Here is a 13,608-nt window from a genome sequence, read left to right as displayed (position 1 = left end):
TTCGGCAGGCATAAATTTCCAGACTCGGAAGTGTCATATTGTGGGAAGCTTCACCTGCTGCATATCTGCCTGTTTAATAAAGCAAAGGAAGCAGTGAAGCCCAGGCTGGGAAACTTAAATGGCATCCGGATCAGTGGCAAAGTAACATTGGCCACAGTTGATGAAGCAAAAGATTGGCTCATGTCTGTTTTTGACCCCCAAGCCCCCCATCTGAATCTCCAGATAAGCACTGAGAAAATAAGTTGTGGTTCCCTTGTGGGGAAGGAAAAGCAATCTGCACGTGCTCTGGAACCCCATCTTTCTTCTTTTTACTAGCCAAGCTGATCCAAAGGCAATAGAGCAAAGTTAGAATCCAATGGCACCTTAAATCAAAAGAGTTTTTGGCTCAACATTAGGAAGAACCTCCTGACTGTGAGAGTGAATCCTCAGTGGAACAGGCTTCCTCAGGAGGTGGTGGCGGGCTCTCCTTCCTTGGAGGTTCTTAAACAGAGGCTAGATGGCCATCTGACAACAATGCTGATCCTGTGAATTTAGGGGGAGGGGTTTGTGAATTTAGAGCGGTTCCTCAGTGGAACAGGCTTCCTTTGGAGGTGGTGGGCTCTCCTTCCTTGGAGGTTCTTAAGTAGAGGCTAGATGGCCATCTGACAGCAATGAGGATCCTGTGAATTTAGGGGGAGGGGTTTGTGAGTTTCCTGCCTTGTGCAGGGGGTTGGACTAGATGACCCTGGAGGTCCCTTTCAACTCTATGATTCTAAGGCCAACAATTTTTTAATGCAGGGTGTAACTTTGTCCTATTGCTCCAGACCAACACGGTGACGCACCTTGATCCAAAAGCACAGACGTCTAAGAATAAGAAACCACCTGTGGCACTGAGAACTGGGAAGTCACCATTCCGCGTATGGAGAGGGCAGGATAGAAAACTCAAGTAATCAATAAATAATTCAGAGGAAGTCCCTGATGCACAGAAGGGCTCCTGCAGCTAAGTGACACACTATACTAGAAAAGCACTCTGTCCATGCTCACGAGATCTACGTTAGAAAATCTGCCTCTAGGCTAGGCCAAAAAGAAAAAAACCACCCTCTCTGCATCTGCTCCTCTTGCATACTTGGAGACCACTGTGAGAGGTGAAGGGGGAAACCCTCTATGCAGAGTAGGGCCTGGAAGGAACTTGACCCCACCCCCCACTAGTGTTGCCTCTGAGTTAGTGTGAGCTAGCTCACAGTTTTTTAGCCTCCGGCTCTGATGTTTTTGTCTTGGCTTGGGGAAAAACAGCCCCAGAGGAAACTCATGTATGCGGTTGCTCACAACTTTAATGCCAGTCGCTCACAAAGAATTTTTGCTCACAAGACTCTGCAGCTTAGAGGGGGTATTGCCCCCTCACCCCCAAAGGGCTGTTCCGCAGACAAATGGGCCTTTGGCAAGAGGTAATCAGAGTGGAACTCGATTAACGGGATTTGTGGTTCTTTAGCAAGGTGGTAATTATGATGGAGTTGAGCATTTCTGTACCCCTTCCAAATCCTCAAAGCCCTCTGTGTACATAATTATCATGACAACGTCCGTATAAGGTAGGTCACTGTCGAAGTTTATTTCCTCATTTGGACCATGGGCCATTTCAGTTTGGAAAGAAATACTGCTGATAAGAATTTCAAAATACGTGAATCAGCAAAACAATCCTAGGCTGTTGACCAAAAAAACTCCCACCTTTTTTTTCACACCCCTTTTGAAGTAGCAGTATTTTTATACACAGCATTTCCACTTCTTCATTCGTGAGCAGACATTCGATATTGGTTCCAAATCTGGCCAGTTTTGAAGACCGTTACAATTATTCTGATCTTGCTGGTGGGAAGTCCAGGGGGAGAACAGCTAAGGATATTGTGGCAGGGGCAGCATTCGAACTCGGGAGTCGGGACTGCTGGATTCCTAGCTCAGTCTCTTACCCACTAAGCAGCACCAGACCCTTAGCCTCCTCTCAATACAGCTGTCTATTCTGGATCCAAATGGTCCCCTTTCACCTGCAGGACTCCCTACATTTTTCACAACTAACCTTCCTAGTGCCTGCTGTATTACTTTTCAACATTGGCAGGCAAAGACACCGGGATATGGCCTTTCTGGTACAGCAGCCACATCCAAGATCTGCATGAACACCATGGGATAAAGAAGCCATTGCCTCCGATGCACTTTTGTTCATCTTTGCAATTCCTGGGAGGGAGGGGGAGTTTCTCCACTTCCCCAAATTAACTACTCTCAGCATTCCACAATTAAGGACGCATCAATCTCTAATTCTGACATCTGTGTTTCCTTCAGTGTTTTTGTCCCAGCATTGAATCCAAATGAACAGTTACCATGTAAACAAAGCTTATTTATTCCTGTTTGATTCTTGAATCTGTTAAGCCGATTATACATGGCATTCTCCGTGGTGGCCCCCGCCTTGTGGAATGCTCTGCCCGAGGAGATCGGAAAGGCTCCTACATTTCTGGCATTCCACAAACGGAGCAAAGGAGAATAATTCAGGAGGGTATTCTTATAGAAGTAACAGGGCTATAGTATAAGAGAATGGTTCAGAAAGGTACTTTAATAAATGTATTAGAAAGTTAGTAAAAAAAAAAAGTTAAAGGTAGTCCTCTGTGCAAGCACGTTGTTTTCTACTCTGGGGTGACATTGCATCACAATGTTTTCACAGCAGACTTTTGACGGGGTGGTTTGCCATTGCCTTCCCCAGTCTTTTACACTCCCCCCCCCCCCCCCCCAGCAAGCTGGGCACTCCTTTGACCGACCTCAGAAGGATGGAAGGCTGAGTCAACCTCAAGCCGGCTACCTGAACCCAGCTGCTGCCGGGATCGAACTCGGGTCGTGAGCAGAGAGTTTGGATTGCAGTACTGCAGCTTTACCACTCTGTGCCATTGGGCTCTTTAGAAAATTGGACCATTGTGCAAATTCAGTCACTGTATGATAATTTACTGCTCGCCCTCTTTCTGTAATTTTTATTTATTTTTATTTTATTTATTTTGATTTGATTTATATCCCGCCCTACCCCACCGAAGCGGGCTCAGGGCGGCTCACAGCATAAAAATTCTAACAATAAAATTCAGAATTAAAATACAATAGTAATTACATAGTTAAAACATTAATATCGATACATCAGTCCATATCAGTGTGCTATCTATAAACTTCCTTCAGTATTTCGGTGCCGGTCCGTTATAAGCCAACCGGAATAGGACTGTCTTACAGGACAGGTAATTTCCAATTTGTTTCTATCTGTCTTGACTCCATTGGCCTTCCCTAGCACCTAAATCCCCCTCCCTCTTCCTATACGTAATGGTTGAGGAAACTGTTTCACTGTATCGGAAGAAGTGGGCATGAGCACGAAAGCTTATACCTTGAATAAAACTTTGTAGGTCTTCAAGATGCCATTGGACTCCAACTTTGTTCTGCTTCCGACCCCCACAGCTACTCACCCGACTCCCCCAAACTTGTATACCAGCTGAGGCTGCAGTTTCAGCTATTTTTCCACTTCTCTGAACTCATTTACTTTCCATCTAGGAGCCACTGCATCTTTAATAAATCAATTTGTAGCCGAAAGACGATGCAGATTTTTATAAGAGAACGTTTATTTATTAACATTATATATAGTCCACTTTTCTCACCAAGGCTGAAGGTGGATTACACAGCCACAGTGTAATCAATTCAAGGTATCGGCTGTCCCTTACAGAGCCCTTCATGGTTTTGGACTTTCAAATCTGCAGAACTGCTGGTCTGCCAGGACAGAGCAGTGCCTTCTGGGGGTGCTGAATGGGCAAGATCAACACCTGACCATTATACACGGCATTCTCCGTGGTGGCCCCAGCCGTCCGGAATGCCCTGCCCAAGGAAGTCAGAAAGGCTTCCACACTTCTGGCATTCCACAAACTGTGCAAAACGTTACAATTCTGATGGTATTCTTATACAAGTAATGGAGCTGTAATATAGTAGAATGGTTCAGAAAAATACAGTAATAAATGTATTAGAAAGTTGGGCCATCATGCAAATTCACTGCCAGATGTAGTGATGGCCACAAGAATAAACAGTTTTAAAGGGGGATTAGATAGATTAATGGTAGTTAAGTCTATCAATGGCTACTAGCCATGGTGGCTGAGAAGAACCTCCAAATCTCAGAGCCAGGATGCAACCTCAGGGGAAGGCCTCAGCCTCTGTGCCCTGTTGTTGGCCCTCCAGAGAAACTGGGTGGTCATTGTGTGAGACAGGATGCTGGACAAGATGGACCCTCACTGGTCTGATCCAGTAGGGCTCTTCTAATGTTCTTCTCAGAGGAAGGCCTCAGCCTCTTTGGCCTTTTGTGGGCCCTCCAGAGGAATTGACTGGCCACTGTGTGAGACAGAAGGCTGAACTAGAGGGATCCTCACTGGTCTGACCCAGAAGGGCTCTTCTGAGGTTCTTCTCAGGGGAAGGCCTCAGCCTCTCTGCCCTGATGTTGGCTCTCCAGAGGAACTGGTTGGCCACTGTGTGAGACAGGAGGCTGGACTAGATGGACCCTCCCTGGTCTGATCCAGCAGCGCTCTTCTGATAATCTTCTCAGGGGAAGGCCTCAGCCTCTCTGCCCTGTTGCTGGACCTCCAGAGGAACTGGTTGGCCGCTGTGTGAGACAGGACGCTGGACTAGATGGGCCATTGGTCTGATCCAGCAGGGCTCTTTCGATGTTCTTCTCAGAGGAAGGCCTCAGCATCTATGCCCTCTTGTTGGCCTCCAAAGGAACTGGCTGGCCCCTGTGTGAGACAGGAGGTTGGACTGGATGGACCCTCACTGGTCTGATCCAGCAGGGCTCTTCCGATGTTCTTCTCAGAGGAAGGCCTCAGCCTCTATGCCCTGTTGTTGGGCCTCCAGAGGAACTAGTTGACCACTGTGTGAGACAGGATGCTGAACTGGATGGACCACTGGTCTGATCCAGCAGAGCTCTTCTTATGTTCTCAAATTAGAGAAAAATATGGGGAAATAAAGCTCTTTTAGTCCAAACTTTAGTCCAAAGATCTTTTAGGCCAAACTTGCTTAAGATAAGAGCCACATGGAATAAACAAACTGACATTCTACACTAGAATCAGAGAAACTAACTCTATGACTCTATGATTCTATGATTTTAGTGTAGAATGTCAGCTTGCGGACAGGGCTAAGCCAGGATTAAAGGTCTAGTGTGAAATTGGTCTGATGTTTGAGAGCCACAAGATGTGAACATCAGATGTTTGAGAGCTGCAAGACAGGAAGGAAGGCAGGCAGATGGGGGAGGGAGAAGAAGAAGAATTGCAGATTTATACCCCGCCCTTCTCTCGGAATCAGAGTCTCAGAGTGGTTTACAATCTCCTATATCTTCTCCCCCCACAAGAAGAAGAAGAAGATATTGGATTTATATCCCGCCCTCCACTCCGAAGAGTCTCAGATCGGCTCACAATCTCCTTTACCTTCCTCCCCCACAACAGACACCCTGTGAGGTGGGTGGGGCTGGAGAGGGCTCTCACAGCAGCTGCCCTTTCAAGGACAACCTCTGCCAGAGCTATGGCTGACCCAAGGCCATTCCAGCAGGTGCAAGTGGAGGAATGGGGAATCAAACCTGGTTCTCCCAGATAAGAGTCCACTCACTTAACCACTATGGCTGACCCAAGGCCATCTCAGCAGGTGCAAGTGGAGGAGTGGGGAATCAAACCCGGTTCTCCCAGATAAGAGTCCGCACACTTCACCACCACACCAAACTGGAAAAACGGGGGAGGAGTCTGCCCGGGGCCCCTAAAGGTGTGGGGGCCCATAGGGAAGTGCCTACTTCGCCTAATTGTTAATCCGGCTCTGGAACAAACCTGAAAGTCAAATGCCTATCCATAGGGCAGCCAGGCTGAACCACCCACAGACAAGTGTGAGATTTCTGCATGTAGAAAAGCACGACTTTGCCAAAAACTTTAGAAGAAACAGCTACACGCTTGTGCACACACACACGCGCGCACACACACTGACAAGGATTGCACAGAAAACACAGGCAGACAGGAGAATTGGGATCTTCACAGCCCTTGAAGCTAAAAGTATTCTAGAGGCGAAGATTCCTTGCAGGACCCCAACATGTTTCGTTGCTTGCTTATGTGCCCCGCTTTTCTCCTCAATGGGGTTCCAGCGCAGCGTCAACATCATTTCCCTCTCTTCCACTTTGTCCTCCAAGAACCCCCCTGCAAGGTCGGTTAATCTGAGAGAGAGAGAGTGACCGGTCCAGAGTCACACAGTGAGGCCGCGCGGTAGCCGAGACTCGAACCTGGAACCTCGGCTGGACTCTTAACCACTCCGCCACTTAACGTCCCAAAGAGTCAGAAGACAGAGCAGGGCTGTTTCTGTGGATCACAAAGCTGATCTGGCAAACGGGGTCCGGGATTTTCTCCTCGCTGTGCAGCTTCTGGGCCAACGGTGACACTGCTGTTGGTGACCCTCATATAGGCCCAACCTTCGTTCCCGTGGATAAAACGGATGTGACGGACCCCGGCTGGGTAGTCATGAAAGGTGTACGAAACCTGGCAATCAGAGAAGGAAGGGCAGCTGAGGACAAGTGGTGGAGGGCAGCTCTCAACAAGTAGGGGAGAAGGGGACTCCCCCTTTCAATGACAACGGGACGGGCGGGGGGGGGGGGGAATGGCCGCTCCCTCCTGGTTGTACCCATGGCAACCTGGCTACTTCGACTAGGCCTCTCCCTCCTGTGTACCTCACACCATTTATCCTCGCCTCTCTCCTGATTCCTGAGGAACTTTTCAGGGCAACATTCTTGCAGGACGCTGAAGTCTGCGGAGAGCAGTTTCACACACAATTCGTACCGGTAGTTGGGGCTAAAGTAATACCTATGGTGGGGAGCAAAACAACAGAAACATGGGTCAGCACTGCGGGCATGGGACAGAGAAGGTAAAAACAGACTTTGGTTCTTTCCCCACAAAACAAGAACTCCGGGGCACGCCATGAAATGAATAAGCAGCAGGGCTTTTTCTTGCGTAGGAACACACAGGAGCGTAGTCCCCGTGGGCTTGGCGCCAGGGGGTGTGGCCTAATGTGCAAATGAGTCCCTGCTGGGCTTTTTCTACAACAAAAGGCATGGTAAGCAGCAGACTTAGAGCAGATCAAAGGAAGTCCTTAAGAACATAAGAGAAGCCATGTTGGATCAGGCCAATGACCCATCCAGTCCAACACTCAGTGTCACAGAAGAACATAAGAGAAGCCATGTTGGATCAGGCCAATGGCCCATGCAGTCCAACACTCAGTGTCACAGAAGAACATAAGAGAAGCCATGTTGGATCAGGCCAATGACCCATCCAGTCCAACACTCAGTGTCACAGAAGAACATAAGAGAAGCCATGTTGGATCAGGCCAATGGCCCATGCAGTCCAACACTCAGTGTCACAGAAGAACATAAGAGAAGCCATGTTGGATCAGGCCAATGACCCATCCAGTCCAACGCTCTGTGTCACAGAAGAACATAAGAGAAGCCATGTTGGATCAGGCCAATGACCCATCCAGTCCAACGCTCTGTGTCACAGAAGAACATAAGAGAAGCCATGTTGGATCAGGCCAATGGCCCATCCAGTCCAACACTCTGTGTCACAGAAGAACATAAGAGAAGCCATATTGGATCAGGCCAATGGCCCATCCAGTCCAACGCTCTGTGTCACAGAAGAACATAAGAGAAGCCATGTTGGATCAGGCCAATGGCCCATCCAGTCCAACACTCTGTGTCACATAAGAACATAAGAGAAGTCATGTTGGATCAGGCCAATGGCCCATCCAGTCCAACGCTCTGTGTCACATAAGAACATAAGAGAAGCCATGTTGGATCAGGCCAATGGCCCATCCAGTCCAACACTCTGTATCACACAGTGGCCAAAATATACACACACACACACACACACACACACACACACACAGCGGCTAATAGCCACTGATGGACCTCTGCTCCATATTTTTAGCCAATCCCCTCTTGAAGCTGGCTATGCGTGTAGCCGCCACCACCTCCTGTGGCAGTGAATTCCACATGTTAATCAGCCTTTGGGTGAAGAAGTACTTCCTTTTATCCATTCTAACCTGACTGCTCAGCAATTTCATTGAATGCCCACAAGTTCTTGTATTGAGAAAGGGAGAAAAGGACTATCTACTATCTCCATCCCATGCATAATCTTGTAAAGCTCTTATCATGTCATATATGAACATATGAAGCTGCCTTATACTAAATCAGACCCCCAGTCCATCAAAGTCAGTATTGTCTACTCAGACTGGCAGCGGCTCTCCAGAGTCTCCAGCTGAGGTTTTTCATGCCTACTTGCCTGGACCCTTTTTAATTGGAGATGCTGGGGATTGAACCTGGGACCTTCTGCTTACCAAGCAGATGCTCTACCACTCAGCCACTGTACCCTCCCCTCACCCCGCAGTCAATGTTTCTCCAAGCTAAAGAGCCCCCAAAGAGTAATCTTTCTCCAAGCTGAACCCCCCAAATCGTCACCCAAAGAGTAATCCAACATGTAGAAATCACTGCCACAGGATGGTGGTGGCTACAAGCATAGACAGCTTCAAGAGGGGACTAGATAAATATATGGATCAGAGGTCCATCAGTGGCTCTTAGCCACAAAGCATAGATGGAACACTCTATCTGGACCAGTGATGCTCTGTATTCTTGGTATAATGCAGGGCTTGTTTTGTAGCAGGAACTCCTTTACCTATTAGGCCACACACCCCTGATGTAACCAATCCTCCAAGAGCTTACAGGGCTCTTCTTGCCGGGCCTGCTGTAAGCTCTAGGAGGATTGGCTACATCAGGGGTGTGTGGCCTAATAGGCAAAGGAGCTCCTGCTACAAAAAAAAAAGCCCTGGTGTAATGTGATGTTAGCTCCGGTACTCACCAATCCTTCACCACGATATCGGGCTTGGTCTCATCCATCAGCTCGTCCCAGTAGCCTTCCTTCTTTAAGGTGATCAGCTGATGCTTGAAGGTACACCTGAGACACAGATCAAAGCTACTGAGAGAGGCTAGCAGGGAGTCGTTTTCTGGACCCCCCATCCCCTTTCACAAATGCATCCCCACCCCCCTCAGAGAGAGAAGAGGGACTTGCAAGCAACCCACTTAGGGGGTGGCTGTGGGCCTCTGTCTATCTTCAGCAACACCTTCCAAAAAACTGGGTACCCACAGAGGTGTTTCTCAGGGGAGTTAGGGCTGTCTTCTCTCTTTTGGTGTAGTGGTTAAGTGTGCAGTGTAGTGGTTAGGTTAAGTGTGCAGACTCTTATCTGGGAGAACCAGGTTCGATTCCCCACTCCTCCACTCGCAGCTGCTGGAATGGCCTTGGGTTAGCCATAGCTGTCCTTGAAAGGGCAGCTTCTGGGAGAGCTCTCTCAGCCCCACCCACCTCACAGGGTGTCTACGGTGGGGTGGGGGAAGATATAGGAGATTGTAAGCCGCTCCGAGTCTCTGATTCAGAGAGAAGGGCGGGGTATATATCTGCATTCTTCTTCTTCTTTTGCAATTCTGAAATCTATTTATTTATTGAATTCACTTATACCTCTTCTTTCTCCCCAATGAGACCCAAAGCAGATGACATCATTCTCCCCTCCTCCATTTTATCCTCACAACAACCCTGTGAAGTAGGTGAGGCTGAGGCTGTGACTGGCCCAAGGTCTCCCAGCAAGCTTCCATGGCACAAGTGAGGATTCGAATCTGGATCTCCCAGATACTAATCTGACACTCTTTAACTGCTACACTACTGTAGCTCTCAATTCACTTCCCAAAGCGTAATTTATGAACTGACCCAGTAGAAACAGCCATTGATGGGGGCTGGATAACGCTCTTTCACAGATCCCAGGAAAGTAGCACAAGTTAGGGTTGTGAAGTCGCCGTTGGGAATCTCAAATGCAGTACACTGACTGAGCTTGGCCTAAAGGTAAAGGAAAGGTCCCCTGTGCAAGCACCAGTCGTTCCTGACTCTGGGGTGACATTGCTTTCAGAGCAGACTTTTTACGGGGTGGTTTGCCATTGCCTTCCCCAGTCATCTACACTTTCCTCCCAGCAAGCTGAGGAGTCATTTCACCAACCTCGGAAGGATGCAAGGCTGAGTCAACCTGAGCCAGCTACCTGAACCAGCTTCCACTGGGATCGAACTCAGGTCGTGAGCAGAGGGCTCCGACTGCAGTACTGCAGCATTACCACTCTGCGCCACAGGGCTCTTGGAGCTTGACCTGGAGGGACACAATTGCTGCGGGTCTTAACATTCAGATTTTGTCCTTGGAGGTGAAACTCCCTCTCTTTTGCCTCAGGCTTTGACAACCTCTTTTGAATTGCAGCTTTTAATCCGCTGGTTTCATTGTACAGCTTTGAACTGGTTTGTTTGGACCAGTGATTTTTATGGAGTTTTAATTTTATCATAGCGCTACTGAAAATTTAGCTAAAATTCAAGTTGCTTGGGTAGCTAAAGTTTGGGATATGTATTCTGATGGGAAAACAGACCTATCAATGATTTGCAAATTTAGTAGAAAAGAGGAAAACATTAAAAACTAACAGAATTTGTGGCAGGGTAGGCATTTTTGCGAATCACACTTCTTCAGACAGTAAATTTAGATAAGGGCAAACCAGAGGCATTTATAGCCGCCTGGTTCCCTTTTGTAGATCACAGATACTTTGCGCACTGTGTTTACTGGTCATGAACAGTTTTATAGTATTCCCACTGCTTGGCTGATTGCTTCTGTTCCTACTTCGCCGTGGTTATTACCAGGTTGACGTATTTGGTAAAATATGACTTCCACAGTAATTGTTATCTTTATTATTAATGAGCTTATCTCTTTGGGTTGAGCGTCTGTCTTTTACAACTTTTAAATCTGCCACTTTAAACCTATGATGAAGTGTGGAGAAAACATCTTTAACAGACTTTTCATTACACACATGCAAATGCAGCAAATTAAAATTTTTGTGGCATTGCTTCGGGGCACTCCTGTGCAAAATCCCAGTTCTGCAAGAGAACGTAAAGACCCAAGTTCCCCTTCTCTCATTTCCAATGAGTTGCAATTAAAGCCCTCACAAATGGTAGGCGACAAAGCATTTCCGAATGTGGGGAAAATAAACATCGGCTTCTGGAGCTTTCTCAATCTTCCACACTTTCTTTTTCTTTGACTTGAATTCCCAGAACTTCAAACCCTCTGCAGAAAAAACAGAAAAGGGAGACCGAAGGGGGAAGACTTTGAGTGGGACACAGCAGCAGAAGACAAAGGGTTAATCCTAGCCAGGGGGAAGAGGACAGTTTCAGTTTCAAGCACGCCTTAGCCTGAGATTTATTTATTTATTTTTAAAAAAAGGTAAAGGGAGTCCCCTGTGCAAGCACCAGTTGTTTCAGACTCTGGGATGGCGTTGCTTTCACAACGTTTTCACGGCAGACTTTTTACAGGCTGGTTTGCCATTGCCTTCCCCAGTCATCTACACTTTCCCCTCAGCAAGCTGGGGACTCATTTTACCAACCTCGGAAGGATGGAAGGCTGAGTCAACCTTGAGACAGCTACCTGAACCCAGCTTCCGCCGGGATCAAACTCAGGTCGTGAGCAGAGCTTAGGACTGTAGTACTGCAGCTTTACCACTCTGTGCCACAGGGCTCTTATAGGAGTTCCTTAAAAGGCAAGCAAAGAGAGCAGCCTTGCTTAGTGGTTATAGCACAGCTGGTAAAGTCTGAGGACTCAAATAATTCGGTTTCTGATCCTACTTTTTAAATGTTTACACATATTTTTAAAAAGAGAAATTAAAGATCTAGCCTCAACCGAGAAATCTAAAACTATAGGATACTTGTCAGATTCGAAAGCATTATTTGGAAATCGGTAACATTTGTTTTTAACTAATCATGTCTGTCTTCTCTTATCTGCATTACATTTTTAAGGGTGAAGCTGGTTTACCTTCATTCCCCTTCCCCCAAGAAAACCCTGCGAAAGGCAGTTGTGTGCCAAAGGCTGACAGGGAATTCTTCTTAGTGCCAAAGTACAGTTCCCAGAATTCCCTGCAGGTAGCCATGACAGATTGACCGCCATAAATTTTTCATCTATATGGGCCTTTTTAAGTTAATTGCCTTCATATAATTGCAGACTTTAGTTAAGTGTCTCAACTTTTGGAAATTTCTTTCATTTCCCTACTATTTGCAATTCTGATTTTTTTTTTAACTATCACTCCTGGGCACTGCAGAGCAGAACTACGCATTCAGAAGCGTTGCTGCTTCCCAGTTTTTAACATTTCTGCTCAAATGAAACACATTCCGCAAAACAAGGTGTTCTCTCCTAGCCAGTGTTCCCTCTAAGCTGAGTTCATGTGAGCTCGCTCACCGTTTTTTAGCCTCTGGCTCACAGTTTCTTAGCCTCCGGCCCCTGAGCACATTAATTTATGCAGTATTTTATTTATTTATTTTTATTGTTATTTATCCGGCTGATTTATATTCCACCCTTTCCCATAATGGGCTCAGGGCGGATGACAGACATAATAAAAACAGTTTAAAATCCAACAATAAAATAATAATATACAATTAAAACAACACAGCTCAACAAAATATAACAAATAGCTCACGTTAATGCCAGTAGCTCACAAAGCAAAATTTTTGCTCACAAGACTCCGCAGCTTAGAGGGAACATGGCTCCTAATCAATGTTCCCTCTAAGGCGCAGAGTCTTGCAAGCAGAAATTCTACCTACTGGCATTAACGTTCTGAGCTGCTGCATCAACTAGTGTGCTCTGGGGTCATCCTTCCGGAGCTAAGACAAAAACTGTGTGAGCTGGAGGCTAAAAATTTGTGAGCTAGCTCACGCTAACTCAGCTTAGAGGAAACACTGCTCCTAACCTCTCTCCCCTGAACAGAAGAGAATTCAAACATCCGGTCTCCCCCCAGCCGAAGACATAGATCTGTGTTCAGAAGTGGTACAAGCCAAAGAGGACTGTACCATGCGGCACATCTGAATACGTAGCTCTGCTTTTAGCTACCCAACACTTTTTAGCATTTTGCAAATCAGCTTTCAACATAAGCACACGCTCTCCAGGTACAGACTTTCGCCACATGGGTTCTTGATTAAATTCCTCTTCATAACAGAGAGGAAGTAGAAGGTCCTCCAGTCCTGGACACTTCTGTCTGATGCCAGGAGACAGTAGCCCTCCTGCTGACACTTGCGCTTCCACAGGGCAGGCAGATCCACCACGGTGCGCCACTGCGAACAAACCAGCCGGCAGTTGCTGACCAGATCCCTGCCAGGGACCAGGGACAAGACATCCTCCAGAATGTCCGGGGGCAGGTCGCTGACGGTCACCATCTTCCTCCAAAGAGGCCTCAGCCAACTGGAAGGAAGAATCATAGAATCCTAGAGTTGGAAGGGACCTCCAGGGTCATCTAGTCCAACCCCCTGCACAAACTCACAAACACCTCCCCCTAAATTCACAGGATCTCCACTGCTGTCAGATGGCCATCTAGCCTCTGTCTAAAAAATCCAAGGAAGGAGAGCCCACCACCTCCCAAAGAGGAAGCCTGCTCCACTGAGGAACCGCTCTAATGGTCAGGAAGTTCTTCCTAATGTTGAGCCGGAAACTCTTCTGATTTAATTTCAACCCACT

At 47.2% G+C, this 13,608-nt stretch overlaps 1 protein-coding gene across 1 annotated transcript; it reads right to left on the bottom strand.

Annotated features, from left to right (window-relative positions):
- Positions 1–3,590: 3,590 nt before the first annotated feature.
- Positions 3,591–13,333, bottom strand: LOC132586896 (F-box only protein 44-like). The gene is made up of 5 exons (XM_060259048.1): positions 13,052–13,333; positions 11,061–11,178; positions 8,898–8,993; positions 6,722–6,854; positions 3,591–6,533 (listed from the first exon to the last, which is right to left on the bottom strand). The coding sequence occupies exons 1-5, from the start codon at positions 13,308–13,310 to the stop codon at positions 6,333–6,335; spliced, it is 807 nt and encodes a 268-aa protein (XP_060115031.1). The 5' UTR covers positions 13,311–13,333; the 3' UTR covers positions 3,591–6,332.
- Between the last annotated feature and the right edge of the window lie 275 nt (positions 13,334–13,608).

Source organism: Heteronotia binoei, chromosome 18 (assembly GCF_032191835.1).
Source record: "Heteronotia binoei isolate CCM8104 ecotype False Entrance Well chromosome 18, APGP_CSIRO_Hbin_v1, whole genome shotgun sequence".
Taxonomy (NCBI): domain Eukaryota; kingdom Metazoa; phylum Chordata; class Lepidosauria; order Squamata; family Gekkonidae; genus Heteronotia; species Heteronotia binoei.
Note: the sequence above shows the minus strand (reverse complement) of the source record. Positions and strands in the feature narration are given on the sequence as shown.